The 22927-nt window shown below is 42.6% G+C and overlaps 1 protein-coding gene across 5 annotated transcripts; it reads right to left on the minus strand.

Moving 5' to 3' along the window:
- Window positions 1-294: 294 nt before the first annotated feature.
- On the minus strand, window positions 295-22834 carry fbrs (fibrosin). Of its 5 annotated transcripts, none has more exons than XM_014983953.2 (18): window positions 20921-22834; window positions 17514-17687; window positions 17165-17191; window positions 17037-17066; window positions 16798-16846; window positions 14938-15271; window positions 14631-14857; window positions 13008-13252; window positions 12844-12888; window positions 12592-12690; window positions 12210-12293; window positions 11996-12034; window positions 9863-9934; window positions 9599-9734; window positions 9080-9160; window positions 8913-8996; window positions 5109-5325; window positions 295-3325 (listed from the first exon to the last, which is right to left on the minus strand). In XM_014983953.2, exons 1-18 carry the CDS (start codon window positions 21224-21226, stop codon window positions 1747-1749), a joined length of 3828 nt encoding a protein of 1275 aa, XP_014839439.2. In that variant the 5' UTR covers window positions 21227-22834; the 3' UTR covers window positions 295-1746. The 5 variants fall into 5 exon arrangements, with proteins under 5 accessions (XP_014839439.2, XP_087872481.1, XP_087872483.1 ...); XM_088016355.1 differs by having other exon boundaries at window positions 12210-12278; window positions 20921-22833; XM_088016357.1 differs by lacking the exon at window positions 11996-12034 and having other exon boundaries at window positions 12210-12278.
- Between the last annotated feature and the right edge of the window lie 93 nt (window positions 22835-22927).

Consider the following 22927-nt stretch of genomic DNA (forward strand, 5'->3'; position numbering starts at 1 on the left):
AAAAAGGTGATTGAATCTGTGAGCTATCATAAAGAGAAAGATGACACAAACTGCATCCTGGTGGGCACCTCCGTGCCATGCTGCATTGATGCAACAATTCATGTGAAAGGAGCCCCACCCAACTACTAAATGAATAAACTGCTCAACATAGAGGCATGCTTTTAGGGAAATTTCTGTATCAAAAATACATTTTTCTTATGCAAAATTTCCAATCCCCCCGGCAAACAGCTGTAATCATTAAAATTAAAGTTCTATACATATCCAGCTTAAGAATAAAAGACTCGCACAACAAAGTAGACAACAATTCATTTAATAATTATTCTTTGTGGTCTCTAGGGGAGGGTTTGAAAGGTATAAAATGGTCATATTAAAATAATCGACCCAGTCTTTTCCAGATGGTGGATATCTCAAGATATCCACCATCTCTAATTGCCTTTTGACACAAGTCCCTATGTTGTTTTTTTTTTTCTTCTTTTCAGTTTTTCAGCAGATGTCCCACTTATCCATGTATATAATTTACTTTTGTGGACGAACCAACTCGACAGTTCAATGTACAAGGCTCCCGCGGTCCCAGCAGACAGCACAGAACCAGTGACTCACAGGCAAACTTTGCTCTCAGTTTAATAGTCGCAGCTCAGTTTCTTGAAGAGGCCAGAGGTTTGCAATGGATAAGGCTGAATGTTCACAAGCATTTAAAAAGCGTTCCACGAAGCAAGCCTTTTTCCTGCCTGGGGGGTGCGGAGGGGTGTGGGGGAAGAGTGCTGGTTGGTAACCAAACAAAGACAAATAACATAACAATGAATATATTTATTATTATAGAAGATAATTAATGTTAAGTATAATAATTACAAAGGCAATTTCTCTAGACTACTATAATCTGGACCTGCTCTTACAGATGAGAGGAAACTGGGAGAACAGTTAACAGGAAGCTCTAAAATGCTGCGTTTACTCACACACAGCGCAGCACAGTTCGTTTTAACAAGAGAAACCCGCCGAACAGGGATGAGTGGAGTGGATATGTTAGGGTAAAGCAGAAAACTGAGGTAAGATGTTTAATGATCAGAATTCGACGGTCTCACCAGTAATCTGTCTCTTCACCACGATGGATCCAGAAGGAAGGAAAAAGCACCACTTTACCTCTTTTTTTCTTTTTTCTTTTTTTAAAAAAAAAAAAAAACGCCCCATCTAAAATACCTGGTTTACGTTGAAGAGAGCATGAAAACATTTTATAAGTTAACCAAGTTAAGGATGAATGTCTTTAAAGTGTGCAACCCTCTGAAAATCATTCCCAACCCACTTTGTGAAGGCTTGCCTAAGAGCATGAATTATAATTCACCTGATAAATGAGGGGAAAATAAAAAGCTGTCCTCTGCCTCTTCTTACAGCTTTCAAAATCTGAGCACTGTTAATAACTAACAGTCCATATATATATAAAAAAAATACATCAAGGATGCACAGAAACCATGTACCTTTAAATTGCACTGATAAAACCACTGAGCATATTCCAAGTCTTTCTTATTCATCCAAACCATCAGCTCCAGCCAGATAAGTTTACACTTTGTTTTTTTTGTTTTGTTTTTTTTCCTTTGTTGTCTTTTCTGTAAATTTGTGATGACTGGAGCTGGTCTGGTTGTGTAACTAGGAAGGCAGGGCTTTAGTAGTCTGCAAGAGGAAAAAGGGGGGCAGTTTGAGAGCAGCACAGTGATCCTGACATTTCCCTTCGTCTCCTCCAGTGTTGTCCCAGTACTATCTGGACTCTCCATCTTTGTGGGTGCTGTACAGCGCCAGCTCGCTCGGCCCTCTGAGTCTCGAAGTGCGCGGCGGCGTGGCCGACCGGCTGGCGATGGACGGAATGAGCGGCGGCGGCGCCCCCACCGACAGAGCCCCCACCAAGTCCTTCGCCAGGATGCCGTTGGACATGTGGTGCGGGTTGATGGGACCGAGACGGGAGTAGAGGCTCGGGTGGTGCTGAGAAGCGGGGCTGGCTCCAGAAGGGAGCGAGTGAGGCAGAAGGCCGGGATGGAGCTGCTCTAGATGAGCGGCGGCCGCGGCCGCGGCGGCGGCAGCGTGCGACGGGCTCGAGAGATGGGAGCCGTGAGGGAGGTGTGGGTGCATTGCAAAGTAGCGAGCGCGCTCAAAGTCTTCCCTCAGGATCTGGGCTCTTTGCTCCTCATCCAGAAGTCCGCCGCCTGGGGGTCCCAGGTGAGGAGGGCGATCGAAGGGTATCAGGCTAAACTCCGGGCGAACGCCGGAGGCGATGGCGGCGGAGGTAGATGTCGGAGGGTGTGGAGGCCCGGCTGCGGCCGCGGCAGCTACCACCGCAGCCCTCTCCGCCTCCACCATGTGCCTTTGATGTTGGAGAAGCCGAACCAGGTGTGGATCGTGTCGTAGGGCCAGATGTGGATCTGACCGAAGTGCCAAAGCCTCCCTCCGATGCGGATGCTGCTGATGGGCCATGATTTCCCTCCAGTGGTCCCAGATGAAGCTGTGCGGACCCTGCGGCTGTCCCGGAGGCGGTCCGTGGGGAAACCGCTCCCCTGCCGAACCGACTAGGAGTCCTGCTGTGCTTCCCATAATTGCTTCGAATGGCCGTGAGCGGTCCATCAATGGTTGGTGAGGAGGGGGATTAGGAGTGGGTGGCGGGAGTGGAACCCCGGGAGTGGGAGTCAGTGACATAGAGCAGGACGAAGGGGTGCCAGAACTGGGGTGGTGCGGGTGGCTGTTGGGGCGGTCAAAGGTGTGGCTGGGCGCTGGAGGTGGATGGGTGATGGGGATGTGCTCTGGCTCCTCCTTCCTCTCCTCTTTGACTTTAACCGTCGGCAGAGAGAGGGATGGTTTGGAAACGGGCGTTGTGGTGCGGTCGGACTTCTTGACGTGAGACAAAGACGAAATGGAGGAAGAAGCTGCGGAAGAAGCAGGGAGGCTACCGTCTCTTTGGGAATGATCGTTGTGGAGGTTATGTGCCGGTTGGGCCTGGGAGCGGGGATAAAGGTCCATGGGGGATGGGATGGAGCGGTGGGAGGGAGGCGGCGTGTTGAGCACAGAGGATGAGGAAGACCGAGGCCTGTCCCTGTCTGCTACTAAAGACGAAGAGCCAAGCGGAGGAGCCCTCGAGGACATCATTGGCAGTGGCCTCTTGTCTCCATCTCTCTCTCGCTCGCGGTCTCTGTTCAAGCTCCGTGTCAGGTCCTCGATGGGTCCGCCGCCTCCTCCCAAGGTGCTGCTGTGGCCGTTGATGTGGTTGACCGGGGTGCTACTGCGGGGCTTGAAGTGCGGACCAACTGGAGACATTCTCACGGGTTGTCGGCCGTACAGCAAACTGTCCCTGCAACACAAAGGAGCCCGAAGTTCAAACTATGGAAACCTAATAGGAAACCTGTGAACCTGTGTTAAAACACATTCCTCATTCGATCTCTGAAATTACATGAATCAGAGCCTTGCAGCAGTATTTAGCAGCCCCCCACCTCTTTTATCACATTAAGACTTCAATGTGTTTTGACACACACTGCAAAAAAAGTATTTTGGGTCTAGTTTCTATTCTAAGTAACTTAACACACTTGAAAATAAGACAAAACTAACTTATGTGTAACTTTTCAGCACAATATAGAAATCAATTCCTTATCATTGATGAGTAGGAAATAAGCCAGTAGAACAAACCTTTTAACTTAAAATATATGAAAAATGTCTTGCTCCACTGGCAGATTATTTCATTTAAAAGTACCGTATTTTCCGCACTATAAGGCGCACCGGATTATAAGGCGCACCTTCAATGAATGGCCTATTTTAGGACTTTTTTCATACATTAGGCGCACCGCATTATAAGGCGCATAGAATAGACGCTTCATACTCTATTATTACACATCCACATTAATAAAGAAATGGTCCCGAGTACTTTATATAGTAGGCTGGCCCAGTCGTTGTTTCACTCACGGTGTTGGTGTTGCGATATTATGCCCAACTGCTTTCTGGGTAACACAGACCAACCGACACGCTGCCGCTGCAGTCTCTGTCTCTCTTCCCCTGCCCCTCCCCCCCTTTAAATGTATTATCAAACTTTATTAACAAACCAGTGTTCTGACAACTATCCCAGCATGCACCGCGCACTACTTCTTCTACGGGGGAAAAAGAAGTTGGCGGCTGCTTACCGTAGTGGACCAACTACGTAAGCAGCCTACTGCATGTCTGTGTAAACATGACGTCTTTCATTTCGATCTGAGTTAATTAGCGTAGCATTTCTGCCGGATTTTCACAACATATCAGCCACGACAATGGACAGGGGAACCAACAAGTTCATGTCATCTTTTTTGGACGACATCAAGGTGTTTGAGCCACTGGATGCCTCCAACATTGTGCGCGTCACAGCTAAAAGCTACCGATAGATGAGGAAAACAGCAGATCCTCACACCCTCAGCATAAATATAGCTGTGGACAAGATCACTGATGCCTATTGTTCTTGCAAGGCTGGGTAAGTCGGCATTCATGGTTTTGATGGTCCACAATGTACATTAGCATATGTTTACTACTGTAGCTTGTGTTTGTGAGACGGTCACGCACGTGGTAGCTGCACTGTGACCTAAAATGGGCATTAGCCAATGAAACGCAGCCCCTGTGGTAAGGTCCGTTGCTGGACCTGTTGTGGCTCAATATTGGTCCATATATAAGGCGCACCGGATTATAAGGCGCACTGTCGGCTTTTGAGGAAATTGAAGGTTTTTAGGTGCGTCTTATAGTGCGGAAAATACGGTAGTACTTTTTCATCAATATTAAAATTATTGACTTGAAACAAGATCCTAATTATTGCTGAAAAATTACCTGTAAGTTTAGTTTTGTCTTATTTCAAGTGTACTAGGATATTTGCACTAGAAACTAGGCCAAAAATACTTGGTAAGATTTTGTGTTTTTGCAGTGCAGTTCTAGTTTTATTTTTGCACCAATTACTAAAATCCACAGGATAGAATCATCTTCAAGTCTACTTCTATTTATTCTTACTATAATTTTATTGGGATGCAATATACAACCTAACAAAACAAACTGAAATTTGTACTTGTAACTTGTAAGACGTGCAAATTTATGAAATCTATTGCTTTAAACATAAAAGTCGGTAATACCTGTCCTTCTCATCCTTGATGTGAGGGATGTCTCTCCTCTCCATGTCCTTCCCTCGATCTCTCTCATCCCTTTTGTCCATTTCTTTAATCCAGGGACCTCCAGAAAACACCGACGGACCACCATGTAGACGGTTCCATGTCTCGATGTGATGGTTGGAGGTGGGCAAGCCCCCGACCGCGCTCGGTGGAGGCTCTTTAGGGCTAAACACGGAGCCGGCTAGAGGTGGCAAAGATATTTTATAGTTAGAAAGCAAGCAGCTGAACCAGTTAAATCATTAAACGTCGCAGAAAATTTGCTGACACAAAGGGAATAAATGAACACACTCGTTTACTGGTGCCATCGTGTGTGACCAAAAATACAATTCCCATCCATTTATTGTTAGCATCTAATATGATACAGATAAAATAATTAGTAACAGGGGGGAAAGCACACAGAGATCAAAATGTTACCTCTAAACTTGTGTGCAACAATTTAGTAAAATTTGCAAAAAAAAAAAAAAAAACTTCTACTGCAAGAAAACAAAAACTTGCATATGAAAATAAGTTTGTCCTTGCTAAATAATACTTTTTTTTTTTCTTTTTTGCAACTGTGCAATGTTGCAGTTTAGTACTGGGTACTTCTTTTACCTCACCCAGTTCAGTCTAGTTGATTAAACACAACTAAACGTTGGGAACGCTTCCCAACACACCACATTTGTCTTCCCGTTTTGCAGTAAACGTGCATACCCCTGTCGGTGCACTGGCGTTTGGACTGCACCCAGAACTGGCAGCTACTGAAATTAATGCATACAACCTTTTGCTTGTATACCAATGACAAACCCCAGCACAGCCATTCACAGCATGTCGCTGTGACAGCTGAGCTGTAGCTGTGCTATGAGACAGGAGAGAAGAACATTAAGAGGGAAAAGAAGCATGGATCACAAACTTCAGGCAGAGTTAAGACAAGGAGTGGGAGAACGCAAAACACAACATACGCCGCATGTTAGCCGCTTTTTTACCGAAAGGGATCAAATTATTCGTGATTTTAAACAACGGGAACCAGGAGTCAACCCGTATTTCAAATTGCTGACATTTCTCTACAGAATGAGGAACCAACGACGGACGGTTAAATGAGGGTTTTGTAGACTTTAGTTTCCTCAGATGGCAAAACTGAAGGGATCAAATTAGTCTGATTTCCATCAAACATCTCTTAATCGATTAATTTCTATTGCCCACTGAAGCAGAATGAACTCTGCATGTTCAGACAAATTTAAATATTTGACATTTTTATGAACACTAGTGTCTGACATTCCGTTAACTCCAGCAATAACACAATCCCATAAAAACAAAACCTCCAATAGTAGAAGTCAAATAAAACAATTCTATTTTATAATGTTCTTCATTGTGAGCTCAAACTATTAAAATTTGAAACTGCACTCAAAACTTCTTTAGGCTGTATTTCCATCTCCAGAGCACCCCATCAATCAACAGATTTTCTTTTATTAAAATGCACAACATTGTTGAAAAGAACATTTTGGGTGACATTTTGTATCAAATCCCAGGCATTCGCACTTTTTGAACCAGCAAACAGACTCGGCTCCGTCCACCGCTGCTGATTGAACTTAAGTACCATCAAATCATATGGCCAACAATCTTAGGTGTGGATGCGGTTACTTGGGGAAGAAGGTGCCATCTTCAATATCTCTGAGGTATTTCATATAAAGAGACATGGTTACTGTCAGCAGAGGCATGTTGAAGTCCTTATAAGGCTGCTTCTTTCCACCTGGCACAGTTACATTGTTTTAACCTTTTTTGGTTCAAATACCTCAATCTCTTAACTTTTATCTTACTACAAACATTTGTAGCAAGATATTTAGTAGTAAATAATTTGCAGTAAGACCGTTTGTAATTTATCCGGGATGTGTAAAATGTCTCATCTGCAACTCCTGAAGTAGACGTGAACTGCATCGAAGGTCAGAGCTGTGCAAAAAGCGGCGAAATGAAAATCCGCATCAACATCTCTGATCGTTACAAAATAAATTTATTGGCGTGTTGAGGTGGCAGCGGGGAAACAGAGGAGGGAAAGAAATGCTTGTTGTTTGCAACAGACACCTTTACTTCTATGATCACAAAGTTTCCCAACAAAGTTGCACAGGTTTTTTTTTTTTTTTTTAAATTGTCACTAATTGTAAATAGTCTGTCTTTTAATGCTGAAAGAGATATGCACATTTTGTAGACTTTTTTTTTTTTTTTAAATCAACCAACTCAGTTGCACATTCCTCTGGACTTTATAACTGCCTGGTATTTATGCTGAAAGTTTTCCCACTACAGTATTTACTGTACAGTATTTTTGGTTTTATATTCTGTCTTTTTGTGAGTCTATCTGCTGTTATTGCCGGTCACTTTGCTGCTGTTGCACAGAAACTTCCCCACTGTGGGGCAATAAAGGATATTCCTACTCCAGTCAAACATCGTGCAGCCTTAGCTGGACATCAGAAACTGTTTCCTTCAGTAACTATTGTAATCATGAAGTGAACACATGACAAACTGAATTCATTTTTGTGCTCTATACCCCAATATTAGCTCCTAATGTAAACAATTTGTCGGCTTTGACCTTAAGAAACCAAGGAAAGAAATATTTCGAACACATTCTAGTTCTAGAAATAAAAAACTGTAAATCTGTACAACCCTTTCTACACTTGAATATAATTTTCTTTTAAACCTTTCATGACATTTGGAAATAACAGCTTTCCTTTTTTCCCCTTAAATTTTCACAAATCATAAAACACCACAATGCTTGTTCATTTCTGGTTTGGCAGTGTCATCAATGGCCTCTCTCTGTGCACCTGGATTACCTGTATTATATGGATTGTTTCTGATTTATATCTCCTTGAGTAGAAACTCAAGTCTGGAAACCTCATGCTCTGGATATTTGAAGAACCCTGGAAATATCACATTTAACAGATGCTCTTTTGACTGGATCATGCTGGACGAGTTTCAGTTGAATTTTAGTTGAGTTTTTGTGCGTTCCTGTTTGTGCATGTGAGAGGAAAGGATTATATCTAAGCAACACAGAGCCTCAAAGTGGACGGTGAAGCTGGGAGGTCCAACGTTAGACATCTACTTAAAGTGCCTCACTATTTAGACAAATTTGCTGAGGCCCATTGTTGTTGTGATTGCTTCTTGCTTAACAGGATAGTTTGGGATTTCGGAAGTGAGGATCAAATGCTCAAGCAGTTTATGTTTTACATTCAATAAATATCTTTTTTTCCCCCCACCTTCATTCAGTAAAAATCCAGAGAATAAGAATGACCACGGTGAAGCTTTTGACAGAGTCTCGGTTCAGAAATCCTGACATTTCAAACGCCTGGTCAGCTCATCTTCTCACAGTACACTCTAAATGTACCTACCTTCAACATTGTTTATGATTAACATCCACAGGAGACAACAAGTCATAAAACTGAAAGGACTTCTACGGATTTCTAAGTGCATCCAATTCAGATTTTAGTGGTAAAATAAGCAAATTAAAGGTAGAAACTTGAAGATTGTTCAGACATGAAACTGAAACATTTCCAAGTTTCAGATAAACGCCAATGAGTAATTTTTTTTATTATTAAGAAAAGCCTTGGTTTACTCAAACAGTGCCTTCTCCATATAAACATCTTCCTGGGCGACTACCATGTGTAGTTCCCACAGAACGTCGTTCTCTAGTTTAGATCGCCCACTTTTGACATGTAGATTGCAGAAAAAAATAAGAAATTTAGAAAATCTTAACCCGTCCTTTCTGGTTCGTGTTTAAAAGTGTGCTGAAACTGCAAAACTGACCCAGTGCTGGGCTGCCAAGTCCTCCAAAGGCACCAGAACCAAGGGCTCCCAGTGGAGCAAACGGAGGGGATCGACCATAAGGATCTAAAGCACAGGACAACCCTCAGAACAGCTGGGCACAAACTTTCTGCTGGACAACGTCAGTATTTCAAGTTGAATTAAAATACCCAAGTGTGCAGCCGGTGGAAGGAAGGAGGAAGGCGGCGCTGATGGGGAGATGAAAGGTGCCGACGAGGGATTGACTGCGCCTGAGGGAGGGGAAGAAGAAAGAAAACAAAACCTGTCAAAGAGAGTGAATCAAATGACTTCACACAAAAAGTACATTTACAAGAGGTGTAAAGGTGAAACACATACGCAAGAATTAAACACTATGCAGTTAAAGCAAGGAAATAATGTTGTCATGTAAAGAATACAAAGTCAAAAAGGGCCTTGTAGTTATATGAGAAAGGACTTTTTTGATATTTTGTCAAATCATCAAATTCTAGTTGTAGTTTCAGCCAAAAATGACCACATTAAATAAAGTATGAAGGTGATTATTTAGCTTCTTGTTATTAGAACTCCCTTCCTGGGTTAACATTTACTACTCCATATCTTTATCGGATGCAAAAATCTGTTTAATAATCAGCAAAAACACGTAAGGAGACGGTTGCAATCATCCCTTTTAGGATTACTTCGGCCTGCAGTACCTGCAGCTGGGAAAAGACTCGGAGGTCTAGTCAAATCATGAGTTGGAGGCAAGGCTCCTCCCAGGCCCACAGCTCCAGAAAACCGGGACAGCAGGTCACTTCGGAAGTCCAACTTGTGAGGATCGGCCTGCATCAGCTTTAAAAGAAAAGGAAAAAAGATCAGATTTGAACAGTTCATTCGTCACAAGCCCACAGAAAAACATTTTACCATCTTAGTGTGTAATCAAAATATGCTGATATCGTTCATAGCCTTTTTTTTTTTACCTTGACTTTTCTCTGATGGCTTAGAATCATCCAGGCCACATGAACATGCATAGCGCACCATTTTCCTGGTTTCTGCAAAGCACAAAAATCAAACGGCTTTGGTCCGTTATCCCATGAATATTGCATGTGCAGTTTTAGAGCTTTAACACCAAGTCAGGCGTTCTTCATGCAGCTCAGAAATAACTCAACACAGCGCCTGACTTTACAGCTGGAGATAAGGCTACTCACTACGGACCAGTTTAGGTATATTCACACACACATATATATATACAACCACACACACACACACACACACACACACACACACACACACACACACACACACACACACACACACAGCAGAATGGAAAAACACACAGTTGGAATGAAAGAAAAAGTTACATATAGTTCACAATTTCTGGGTCTGAAATACTTGGGAGTTGGTGCACAAGGACAGAAAAGACCCGCAGAAGTCAATAGTGGATGTGACAGTAGTGTAAAGTGAAAGAAGTATCAAGACTTAAAGGGACAGTCCAGGATTTTTAGAACTGAGATTCTGTTTAAAGATCACATGAAGTCGACATCTTCCGTGTAGAAGATACTTCCTGGCGTTTCCATTTAGAAGAAATCCAGATAAGTTGGTCCCAGACTTCTACAGTTTTAAACAACTCTAATCTCAAACAACAGCTTATGCAAACGCCGTTTTATGAACCTCTAAATTACTACCGCGTTCACTTAGGGCAATAATTGTTTAAAAGGGGGATTTTGGGGTAGGAGGCAGTGCATCACTGATGTCGTTTTGGTCTGATGTTACAGAAACTTCTGGAGTGACCCGAGTTCTCTAAGGTCATCATAAAACAATAACATTATGCTTTCTGAGCAACTATAAAACAGTGGTTAACATTCATTTACTGATTTTTACACGACTTATTATTCAAACTCGGTAGCCTGACGATGAACCAAAACGCTTCACATGATCAACTCTCTCACGCAGGAATATTATTTGTGGTGCGCCACCTCCTACCTCAATTTCCTGCGTAAATAATCATAATTTTTGCAGATACCAGCCCGGCGCAAACAAAGCAACGGTGTGAAGCAGACCTGAGCATTTTCTGCACCGCAGGCCAAGTAAAGACCCATTACACATCCTGAACTCGTCGACAGAAAACCCGAAGCGCAACATGATTTTTACATTGAAATATGCCGCTTTTATTTTTGGATGAAAATGGCATTTTTGCTCGTGCAAAAAACTAACGTGAACTGTAGGGTCTTTTTAAATAATTAACTTCCTGGACAATATATCCTCATCATTAAATCTGTGTACATTAACAACGCTTCAAAGGACTTCCTTATTATGCATTATTTAAAGCCGTTATGCATCCCAGCTCACACAGATGATAGATCCCAAGATGCTTCAGGCCAGAGAGTGTTTGAGGCAATAACCTCCCAATGCAACGTCCTAATATAGCGCAGCCCTAATGACTCATTTACTGAGGTCAAAGGTTAAGTAGCTCTGGTTGTCCGGAACAGACTGCTTGAATTAGCAATATCCAACTAAATTTTTTTTTTTTTTTTTTTTAGACTTGGCAGATTACTTGAAGTTTAAACGTGGGCAGACGTACGCAGATAGGAGGAAAACTAACTGTAATTCAGAATTTATTTTAAATTTATTTACTTTGGTTTAAACCTTTACTCCTCTGTGGAGCTTAATGGGGTTGGAAATCGCTGAAGAATGACAAAATATACGAATGTTAATCTAGAAATATTACACAGATGCTGCTGTTATTAATAAAACTTGTTAAAAAAAATAGTTTTACAAAATGTGAAAATCTTTTTAGCTCGACAGAAATAGGAAAGTACAAATTTATTGAGATAGAGGAAAATTCTCAATCATGCAAACATAAAGCAGGATAATTACAGCAGTATAGTGGGCTGATGATTGGCATTAAATGTTGAAGTAAAAGTGTTCTGGATCAATAAACAAGGTAAAGAAAAAAAGTTTGTAAAAGAGCGTTTGCATAAACAGTCATTTCTTAGTAGAGTTGCTCTAAGTCCAACTCCTTGCACCTTTCAACAGAACCTCACTTTAAAAAAAAAAATCTCGACTGCACCTTCAGAGGAACCAATAGATTCAAAAACCTTTTGTTTGCTTACATTACTGATTTTCAGTGACGTCCCAAATGGATCAGTTAGCTACGAGAGAACAGAAGACCAAAAATCACCTTTAATCAACTGACGTCACTTAGAAAATGACATTTTGCACCAGTTGCTGCTCTGACTCGCGTTACGGCACATCCTGGCCCAATTAGCTATGCATGTCAGTATTTTACATTTCAGTCTGGAGCTGCTGTCGGCTCCTTGTCCTTACCCTGTGATCTTTGGTCTGCAGGTGGTGAGAGACAACCCCGAGTCGTGCCGTTAAATCAGGAGCCGTTCCCTGAGGGACAAGAGGCTGTCAAACACAGCACACACACATGAGCCACACCCCAATGATCCACCAGCCCTGCTAAATGAAGGCAAATCTAGCAATTATGATGCATTTGACCAGCAGAACTTGAGCAGCATAATCAGAACTCATCAAATTATTATTTTTTTTTTACTCTAAAATGTTATCAGACAGGCTTCTACATTTCATTGTCAGCTCCCTCGGCATGGGAGATCAAATAAACAAGACACTCCAGCAAACCCTCATTAAAGCAGAGCAATATATGAGACAGACCGGCGGAGACGCAGGCAGAGTTCTGCCTTACCTTTGGCTGAAATGCTCCCTGCAAAGAGCCGAAGGGCCCGGCAGGAGGAATAACAGGCGGAATACTCGAAACCGAGGGCGGAGGGTACTGTGGGAAGAACTGACACACAAAGATATCCAAGTCAGCGATCAACAAAGGCCTGAGGAAACTGACCGAAATACTACGCAAGTTTATAAACTGGGCACGACTCGTTCCGAAACTTTAGAGTTATCACGAGTTACGCAATCAGCAGGATTGTTAAAAGACACTTACAGGGTGTCGGTACAGTCCGTCCATTTTGCTTGGAAACTTCTCAAACTGAAAAACAGAAAACAATCGCGTGGCTTGAAAAACCCTCTCAAACTGAGAACAGTCAACATTCCAGGCCCTGGAAATCACAACACAGATGTTCGGAGGAGCAGCAGAGGACGGCTCACCAGCGGCGGCGCCGTGGCCGAGGGGTGCAGGAAGGGTGTGAAGTGTTGGTGGGTGTGCGTGTGCTGGTGCTGGTGGTTGTGCTGATGGAACTGGAAAGCCAGCGGCGGCACGGTCGTCTGGTTCTGGGACGTCCTGCCCGACGAGCTCGACGAGGAATTCGGCGCCGACGGACCGCCGGGGGTGCTGCGGCCGGCCGCCGCAGAGTTGTTCTCGGCCCCCGGCACGCTGCGTCTGCCCTCGCGCTCTGGAGGGAATCGAGATTTATGGCTTGAGTCGACACGTGGAAATAAAACCTAGAACAGTTTGGCTATCTAATTAATAATATGATGGAAACAGAAACAAATAAACACCAGGAATTTCTTTTTTTTTTTTTTTTTGAGGTGTTACCAGGGTTGGAAATTTGCATCTGCCTCTTTCCTAAGGCAAGTAAATTTAAAAAGTAATGGAAAATGTTAATAAAACAGAACAGCGAGTTTTAATTGAAAGGAAGAGTGTTCAGTTTCTACAACCGACCTCTTGGGGGCGGTAATGCCAACGAGCTGCTGCTGCTGCCGCAGACGCCATTGGGAGCTTAAGGGGAACTGAACGGTAGTGTGGAGTCACTTTGCTGGAGAAAAGCAGCTGACAGAAACCGACATTTCTCAAGAGCATCCCAAGATTTGGAGATTAAATTAAATTGCAAATTTTTAAAATATATTTTTTTTGTTAAATAAGAAGTAGACAGGAAGTGAAAATGGGAAGTTGCATCACTTGTGACAAGGCATGAGCTAAGTTGGCATGAGCACAGTTTTAAAGAGATAAAACCACAAAGATTTACCACCACGCTGTTTCTGCTGTCTATAGTCGTCTGACGTGAGACGACGGCAGACTTTCTGGCTTTTATTCTCCAGGGGGATGGAGAATAAAAGCCAGAGCTAAATCTGCCCCGCTTGCTGCAGAATGACTGCAAGGCGACTACTTGAGACATGACTTAAAAAAAATTAAATTCTTCTAAACGCAAAGAAATTATTTTGATTGTAATAGTGTTTTGCCACATTACACTAACAGCAGTGCCACTTATTGATGCTTTTCAGACTGATATCAAATCTCGGAAAAAAATATTTTTCCTTAAACCAGGCAATGTTTTATTAACATCAGCTTCTGGCGCTAGTCTTGATGCCCCCTTTCAAAATATGAATACGAAGGCTGAGAAACAATCAATTTTACTGATTTTCTTTAAAAACATTTTTTTTTAATTAGCTGAAACCTGCAATCGCAGAACGAAGCTCCTGGAAATGAAGGAAATTGGCCAAATGTGACAGAATCTGAACATATTTTTTTTTTTTTATCTTGGATTAGTTTCTGTTTCAAGAAATTTTTAATGTCCACTGTGAAGACAACAGAAAGACTTCTGCTTTACATCAACAAAATGCAATACTTGCTGCGCTGATATGATCAGTTCTCACTTCACAGACGTGCTACTTCCCCAACACCGTGGACAAACCCAGACAACCCACAGAGGAAGTGTCTACATTTTGGTTTATTTTGGTAACATTGCAGTCATTTTGCTACCTTGACAAAAAAACAAAAAGAAACTAAGCTAACCAAACAGCAGCCAACTGTGGCAGATCCCTTGAGTTTACCTGAAGCCGCCGAGTGAGCTGGAGGAAGCAAAGGCGGCGGCGGAGGCAGGCCGGGCGAAGACGTGAACAAGGCCCCGGAGCTGGCTCGGGACGGGGGTCGGAGAGGCCCCGAGGAGCCCGAGCCCCGACTGTAGGGCAGAGACACGCTAGTGGAAGGAGTCGGAGGGCGCATGGAGGCCGAGGAAGTGGCGACAGACGACGCAGACGATGGAGTTTTGACTGGAGCGCTGCTGAGAGAAACAAGAAAATCAGACACTGAAGGGAACCAGGCAGCAGCAGCGATGACGTTCAACCACGAGAAGCCGACCTGTTGTAGATGGACTGAGACCGAGGAGGCAAACCGTACGGCTTGGGCTTGGAAAGGGGTGGACTCCCGTTGTGGCGAGTGCCGTTCCCGTTGACCGGACTGGGCCGAGGGACGGCGACGGAGGCGGTGACGGGGGAAGACATGCAAATGAGACCAGGAGAGGTAGAAGAAGAAAACGGCTCCGGGAAGTGTGGCTCCAGGCTCGTCTCCTGACTTCGTTCCAGGCCGGACACTCGCGGGGTCACCATTAGCCGCGAGATGCCGCCGCAGCGTGCCGACAGAGGCGGGCAGCTTTTACCCGCCGTGGCCAGGTTCGAAGGGGACGGATCCACGGCTGAGAAAAACAGACGATGAACAGGCATGAATGCGAGCGGACGTTTTTCACATCTACAAGAAAATATTCCTGAAATTTGAGAGACCTGACATTTCCTCCTCCGCTGTACCACCAGCCGACAAGGAAATAATTTGAGTTTCACACAACTAACTTGTTATACATCATTCTGGTTCTCTGAAACTTAAAACGTCTAATGATAACAATTACGAGGAACTATCCAAGTCTGCATAAGCCGATAAAGATCATCCTTAAGACTAGAAGGTGAGCTCTCACCAAAAGAACTGCAACAAAGTTTCCACACATTTTCATGTCCGAAATCCATTAATGTTCCAGACTCAGATTCAACAGACTTGTCATCCCAGGTCTGGACCATTTTTAAAGTAAAAAGACAACAATTCAATGTAAATTCATAGAGAAAGAGAGAAAGATATAGAAGGGAACATAAGTACAGAAGGGAAGACAAAAAAGGAAAGAAGACAGAAAGAAAAAATAAAAGAAGGATGGAGTGATTGAACAAGAAATTGCAAAAGAGACGAAGACCAAGTGACAGGAAAAAAAGAAAGACCGATGAAAGAAAAGCGCTGGACACTAGGCTAGTAAAAGAATGGAAGGGAAAGAAGGATGAAACAGAAGAGCATGGATGGTGGGGAGAAAGAAAGTACAAAGAGAGGGAAAGGAAAAAGTAAGAACCGGGTAAGAGGAATGAATTACAAATACATAATTAAGGAAAGGAAGTAGAACGGAAAAAAGAAACTAGGAGAAGGGAAGAATGAAGGAAAGGAGGAAAAAAAGGGAAGGAGGATGAGAAAAAAGAAAGGACAGAAGGACAGAAGGAAAGATGCATGGATGGACAGATAAAAAGTCTGAAAATACAACTGCTCTTTCCACAAAGGTTTCCAGCCTGGAAAACATTTAAATTCTAGACCTTTCCAGACCCTGAGGAACTCCGCTGCATGCTGTTAAATCCTGCGTTCACACCCAGAGCGCCACGACGATACAGAGAGGAAACGATCCAGGACGGCAAAACACACTCTGCTCCGTCTGGGAAAAATCTGAAGCAAGCTTTGTTGCCTCGCAGAAAATGGCCAGAACGGCACGTTTTTCATAGACACGAGAGCAGAGAGTAAAGCTGACTTCACCTTTATCATAAAGAGGAAGCTGCATCTGACAAACTCATGGTGAATAAAAAAAAAAAAAAAAAAAAAAAAAAAAGAAAAACTTCAAGGAAGACACCACAGCAACTTTTCTCAGTTCAACACTATTTATATTTACCAGTTATTCTGGTGTAAGACAAAGCTGCACACTGACACTGCCGATTCTTCTGAGATGCTACCATGAGAAGGAAGGAACCGTTTCAGATTTTACACAACTGTAGCTAAAAAATGAAGCATGTCCTGAGCCGGGCACACGCCGACCAAGTCCAATTCAGAAAACGGCGCAAAAACTAAAACTAGCTGAGATGCAACAAACGTCTGCTCTTTCCTTGTGCTCTCTTCATTAAAGTGAAAATTGAAGAGTTTCCAAACCTTTTCTGGTGCTGACTGTGAACACTGGGTCCATTTCATTGTCGGAGGCCTGCAGAAGCAAAAAGTAAGAGATAAATAAATAAGGAAGGGACACAAATCATCAATCTATTTTCAGGCAAATTATTCCACCAATCAGGAAAAAAAAAAAAACAGCAATAAGCTCCTATGACTAACATTACTAACCACCTAATCTGAAGAAAAACAAAGATATTTTGTCAGACATTAGGTCACACACACACCTTATCCCCAGTGTCACTCTCTGTGTCGCACTGAAAGAAGGGCGAGAAAAAGAAAAAAAAGAAAAAATAAGCATCTATGTCAACATTTACGTGAAAAAAGATATTAATAACTATCAGGAAACACTTACAATGTAGCCCGTCTCCAAATGAGAACCCTAAAAGACAAACGATACGAGAGGGTTGTGGCAAGTTACGATTTAATGTAGAAAATTTCACAGTGGATTTAACTTTGGCAACACGCTGAATAGTTTTCGGGACTCCATGAAACACCGGTATCAAAAGGTGTTGCTCAACAGCGTGACAGTGAACCAGTTTTACTGGCTCACTTTGAATAGCAGGATATACAGGTCATTAGCGCCGCAAAACTATAAACACGGTTGTTTGATCAGGAATTATCTGCACGTCGAGCAGACTAAGAGCCTGCGCAGCCAGCTGGAGCGCTAAAGCCACCCTGGCGTCGTGAGCTGTTGCCTTTACCTCCATCTTTCGTCTCTTGCTTCTCCTCTTCAAGTAGCTGCTGGAGTAGCTGTGCGGGGCCCCTTCCTCGGGCTCCGAGAGCGGCCCTCCGCCGTTCTGCTCCGTGCCCCTCTTCCTCTTGTTCTGCCTTCCCAGCATGTCGGTGCGCTGATTGGGCTTCAAGGAACAGTCCATCTGATAAGGGAGGAGAACCGAGAGTCTTAATGTCTGCAAACAACAACGATAACACGAGCTGCAGAATACAATTGAACTGAAATGTTGCAATAGCAGACGACTGCTTGGATGCAATATCTGATTGGCCAGTTGATTTCCAAGACTCAAAATCCTCTTATTTGGGTGCTACGTTCACTGACCACACTTGACTTAGAGCTTGGTGAGTGATGCTGCAGCTCAGGGGGAGCAGTATTGTGGTAACGTGCAAGAAAAAGTGGAGAGAAGACGTTATGGTTTAGTTCCAATAACACAATCACCGCAATCTGATATTTTCCCCAAGATTGTGTAGACTCAGACGTAACCAATAACATCACACAGCAATGTTTAAACGAGCAACGGTTTCAAAAACCAGCAAAATTTCATGTTGCACTTCATGTTGGGCTGAAACAATAAATCGGATTAATCTTGACGAATTGATTATTGAAATCATCGTTGATTAATTTAATCGATTAATTGCCAAAAAAAAAGTTTCTGAAAGAACACACTCAGAGCAGATATAAAGCCAAAACGACACAAAATCTATAAATATTTAAGATAACACTTTGTCTCTGAATGTGTTTAACTCAAAGCTTCTCTTATTTTTCTTATTTAAAAACTTTAATTTAATTTGTCTATATGCACCTTATAACACATTTAATATACGGCTTAAACTGTTGATTCAAAAAAATCTGCAAAATGTGGCAATTTTTTTTTTTTTTATCTGATTAATCGATTAATCGTCGGAATAATCAACCACTAAAATAACTGTTAACTGCAGCCCTGCTATGCTGCTCAAAGTCCTTTCAATGAGATGCCAGATAAGGTGCCAGAGTGACTCCAGCTTTCTGACTACATCAAGCTCTGGGCACCGCAGCTACCGGGCTGCATCTCTGTTAAGCTGCCAACCTGAAAAGGTAAAATGATTTAATTAACAAAAAATTAATTTAAAAAAATCAGCCCGCTGTCATCCCAAGTATTGGGCCAGTGTCTCGATCGCAGCATTTTTTTTTTAAATAATCATTATCAGGAGTTACATTTCAACAGGAACTCCTAATGCCAGATGCAGGTACATTGCTTGTGGTTTATCAGCCGCACCCCGACGACAGGTGTAGCTGTCATGCAAACCCAATTACTTCCGCTTCTTAAACTACACCACAGAGGTATCCAAGTGTCTGACTTCCTGCTGAAGTGTTAAATAAGAGGTTGGTATAAAAAACAGATTTTTTTCTTTTTTTGTTAAGCAAACCCTCTTTTTTCTTTTCCCTCCTCTCTTAAACAACACTGGAAACAATGGGCTGATTACTCAGAACTTCAACCGTTCTAAGAAAATGTAAGCCGCTGCTGAAGAAAGGGTATGAGTAAGGCGTTTTATTTTAGTGTCGGAAGCTTAAAATATTAAAAACAAGTTGAGTTACACAAGGCGGTTTCCCAAACCACAGTGGGGAACTTAATCTGTGGCATCTGTTTCTTTTCGGTGAGATGCGTAAGCGCCCTACATGCTAATCAAGAGTGAAATAATTTAAATAGACTGGGTCTAAAATTTGGACATAACTGGACTAAATTTCAGTAATTGGATCGTGTCATTTCAAGGCAGATTTGAACAAATCCTGCGAAGACAGGTAAGCCTTGGTGTGCATCAGACTGGAAAGGTAACCAATCAGCGGTCGTGAAATTTGCTGGTTGATTTGACTGGAAAATAAAGCTGTCCAGGAGAACACAGAGTCACTTTGCGTGTCTCTACATCAGGACTTGTACATCATTTGCCTTTTGTGTGTGTGTGTGTGTGTGTGTGTGTGTGTGTGTGTGTGTGTGTGTGTGTGTGTGTGTGTGTGAGATGACAGAGGGCTCACTCTGTCCTTCTAAGTACAACTGACCTAAATTATTAACCAAAAATGTTGGTTCAAGAAACCTAATTCAGCTATTTGGACAATAAAATGTAAACTAAGAGGAAATACACATTTTAACTCCACTTCTGCCTCCTTAACAAAAGAGCCATTAGACAACTCATCAATGCCTGCAGGAATTAGGCCATAAATAATTGAGGAATCTCCAAAACCCATCAGAAGGGGTGGGGTACCGGGGTCTCCTGGGATATGTTTGGTTACGCCGAGGAACGGATCGTCTAAAAAGTAATCAATTTAATCTGACGTCTTTCACGCGGTGTGTTGGTATCAGTGAATTATCGGCCGCAACTGGTGCGCCAATCTACTGATTTATCGATTCTTTCAAGTAGTAGTAATAGTTTAGGTTTAACACCATGTCAGAAACAATGGATTTCTCACAGCAACGAGGAGTAATTACCAGTAAATTCAAAACAGCTCACAATTTTTAAGTAACATCAGGTGTTAAAAAACTAAACTTTGTCACTTTAGTTCTCTCGAAGCTATTAATATTGCCCTTTTTAAATGCCAGGCTCCATCAAAAATGGCTAATGCCAGATTAATTTCAGGCAATATTTTACTGGAAAAATGAAGGAACTGAATTTATTTTGTTTCGACGGGATGAAAACAACACTGAAATAATTATTGTTAAATATTGCTATGGCAATATAAGTTTTAAATAACCCATATTTTCTTCACTACTCGTTTGCTGCTATTCCATCGTCGCAAGGTCCCCGCTGCTTTCCCGAAGCGTTCGAGTTTGGTCACCAAGATCTAATCAGTTGTGGGCATAAATAATAGTAAAAGTGCCTCTTGTTTCAATTAATTTATTATTGATATGTTGTTTCAATGCTGGTAATTTGAGAGGTTCTCCAACCAAATACTGCACCCAAGGAGTTCTTTGCAATTGCAGTTTTGCAGAAAGATACTGCAAGAGCAATTGCGATTCAGTATATTGTGGAGATTTAGGGGAATATATTATGGAGTAATCAACATGACCTTTTGGCTAATTTAAATAATAATTACAATAATAATAATAACACATTATCAGATAAACTAAACATTTTTGTGACTTTGAATCACAGTGTTTTAAATGGGTTTATGTAAACTCAAGGAATAAATTAGCCCAGATTTCAGCTTCACGTGAATTTCTTGTCCCTTAAATGTCGTCCAAACTATTCTTTCTGGTGAAATGTGTCTCCTTTTGTTGACAGATAACCGTTCTAAAGAAAACTGAACCAAAATATAACAATAAAAGAAAGAGTAGGCCACACTAATCCGTCACTGAGGTCCGCTCCTGACTGATGACAGTTGATGTCAAATTAAGATATTTACCTCCAGTGCCTCCAAGCTGATGAAGCTCGCAATAGCGAAGCCGTCAATGATGTCTTCCTCGCAGGACACAGACTCCCTCTTCCTCCGACGCGGAGGCCTGTGTCTCCCAAATACGGGCCGACGTTCTCTCCCTCCGGGACCCAGGACATTATTCGTCCCGCGTCCCTCTCGGTCGGAGCCCGAGGACAGGGATGTGGCCCGCTCCTCGGCCAGGTTCACTCTCCTCCGCCGCCTCAGCTCCCTGTCGCGCTGCGAACGGGACCGTCGGCTCTTTCTCATTCCAGCGCTTCGGCTCGGACCCTCCATAGTCGGAGGCCGCCTTCCTTTGTAGCTCCAATGGGACCAAAGGCACTTTATTTCAGTCCCGGTCCGGCAGAAGGCACCGAACCGTAAATTTAAAAGAAGGAAAAGGAAAAACAACCACACCACACACAGGCCCTAAGAGGGAGCCCCTGTTAAAATGGCGTTAATGGAACCAGTGGCTATTATTTACCGTCCCCTGACAGCAGTCTGCTGGCATCAGCGCCTTTCTTTTTGCGAATTTTTAGTGTCATTTCACTGAATTTGAACACAGACTTAGATCCACACGGGAATATCAAACATCCAGAACGTCACGCAGATGTCAGGACATAGCTGACTGTGTTTCCTCTGAGGCTAATATGAGCTAACAAGACGCATGTAAACAAAAAAAGACAAGTCTAGATAAGGGCCAGACAGGCCAAAGCAGATTGCTTATATATTACACATTAAAAAGTACGACATCATCAGAAATCCTTTTCACAATCAATCCGATTTTCTCTGGAATTTTTTTTCTGTACACGCCGACAAATTTATTAGCAATAATGACATACGACTAGCTGGCTAGCAAGGCCAATAACCTACTATTCCCAATAATATTTAACATTAATGTCAAAGTTTAACATTGACAGACAAAGTTAATGAATATGAATGTAACTAGTTAAACAAGCTAATTAACTATAAATAGCAAAGCCTAATAAAACTCGTTAATCAGTCTTTAGCTGTTTCGGATAGCATAGCTAAAGCGATACAATATTATATATACTCGGAACCTAAGAATACACCTATATTATTATAATGTCTCCAAATACTGACAGGTCGAGCTGTAGAGTTGGACTTAGATCCATCCGCCAAAAAGAGCAAAAATTCCTCCTGTTGACGATTTAATGGCCGATGGTGATGGTTGAATTCATCAAAAGAAAGACGTAACGTCGCTACCACAGCAGCTAGCTGTTAGCCTTCCGCAAGAACCTCTCAGATTTTAAGGAAGGCTAATATAACGTACGTAAATTTTAAACTGCGAAACAAGCGTAGAGCTTTAATGTTTCGCCTTATCAAACACAACTCCCCCGTCGTTCTCCGTTCGTAACAACAAAAACCTCTGAGGCCCAAATTTTAAAGCCTCGATTTCGATTTACAGGGTGTCGGTACTTGAGCCCCCATCGGGCTGGTCTTCTCCTGCATGAAGTCCTCCTTATAATCCAATGTTTGGAAGAAGTTGAACTTCCGCTCAGCGATGTCTCAATCGCGCTGAGCTCGGACTCCACACATATTGCGAGAGGAATACAGAATGGCTCCGCTGTTCTTTCGCAAGTTTCCACGGAACTGGGAATTAATGGTGAAAATGAGGCAGACACAACCCTTGTCAGCCGTGCTGTGCATTGTGTGCGCAGCTCTTCTTCCTCAGTCATCTGGCTGGCTGATTAGAGCTGGACTGAGCTATGTCGCCCCCAAGCGGACACTGCGCTTAAATTCAGGACATTCAGGAGGTTTTCCAGTAAAAACAGTAATTTCACCAAAGTAAAATCGTAAATACAATCAGCTTACAGCATCTCAGCAAACGACAATATATGTCAAGTTTTTTTTTTCCCTGTATTTTATGATTTAGATTTTCTTACACGTAATGAAAACATAAAATTAATTTGCACAGAGAATGACATGGGGCCAACAAAAGAGGTTGTAATACAGGAACCTGAGCCAGCTGAAAAT

Source organism: Poecilia mexicana, unplaced genomic scaffold, assembly GCF_051168715.1.
Source record: "Poecilia mexicana isolate PSO_F unplaced genomic scaffold, ASM5116871v1 scaffold_19, whole genome shotgun sequence".
In the NCBI taxonomy this organism is placed as follows: domain Eukaryota; kingdom Metazoa; phylum Chordata; class Actinopteri; order Cyprinodontiformes; family Poeciliidae; genus Poecilia; species Poecilia mexicana.

What these genes read in the sequence shown, in the direction of transcription:
- fbrs (XM_014983953.2), bottom strand. Translation starts at nt 21,226, where the DNA reads ATGGAGGGTCCGAGCCGAAGCGCTGGAATGAGAAAGAGCCGACGGTCC. An exon ending in TGCAGACCAAAGATCACAGG is followed by an intron (nt 12,035 to 12,209) that starts GTAAGGACAAGG and finishes GTTCTCTCGTAG; the next exon opens with CTAACTGATCCATTTGGGAC. An exon ending in TCCACCGGCTGCACACTTGG is followed by an intron (nt 8,997 to 9,079) that starts GTATTTTAATTC and finishes CCTGTGCTTTAG; the next exon opens with ATCCTTATGGTCGATCCCCT.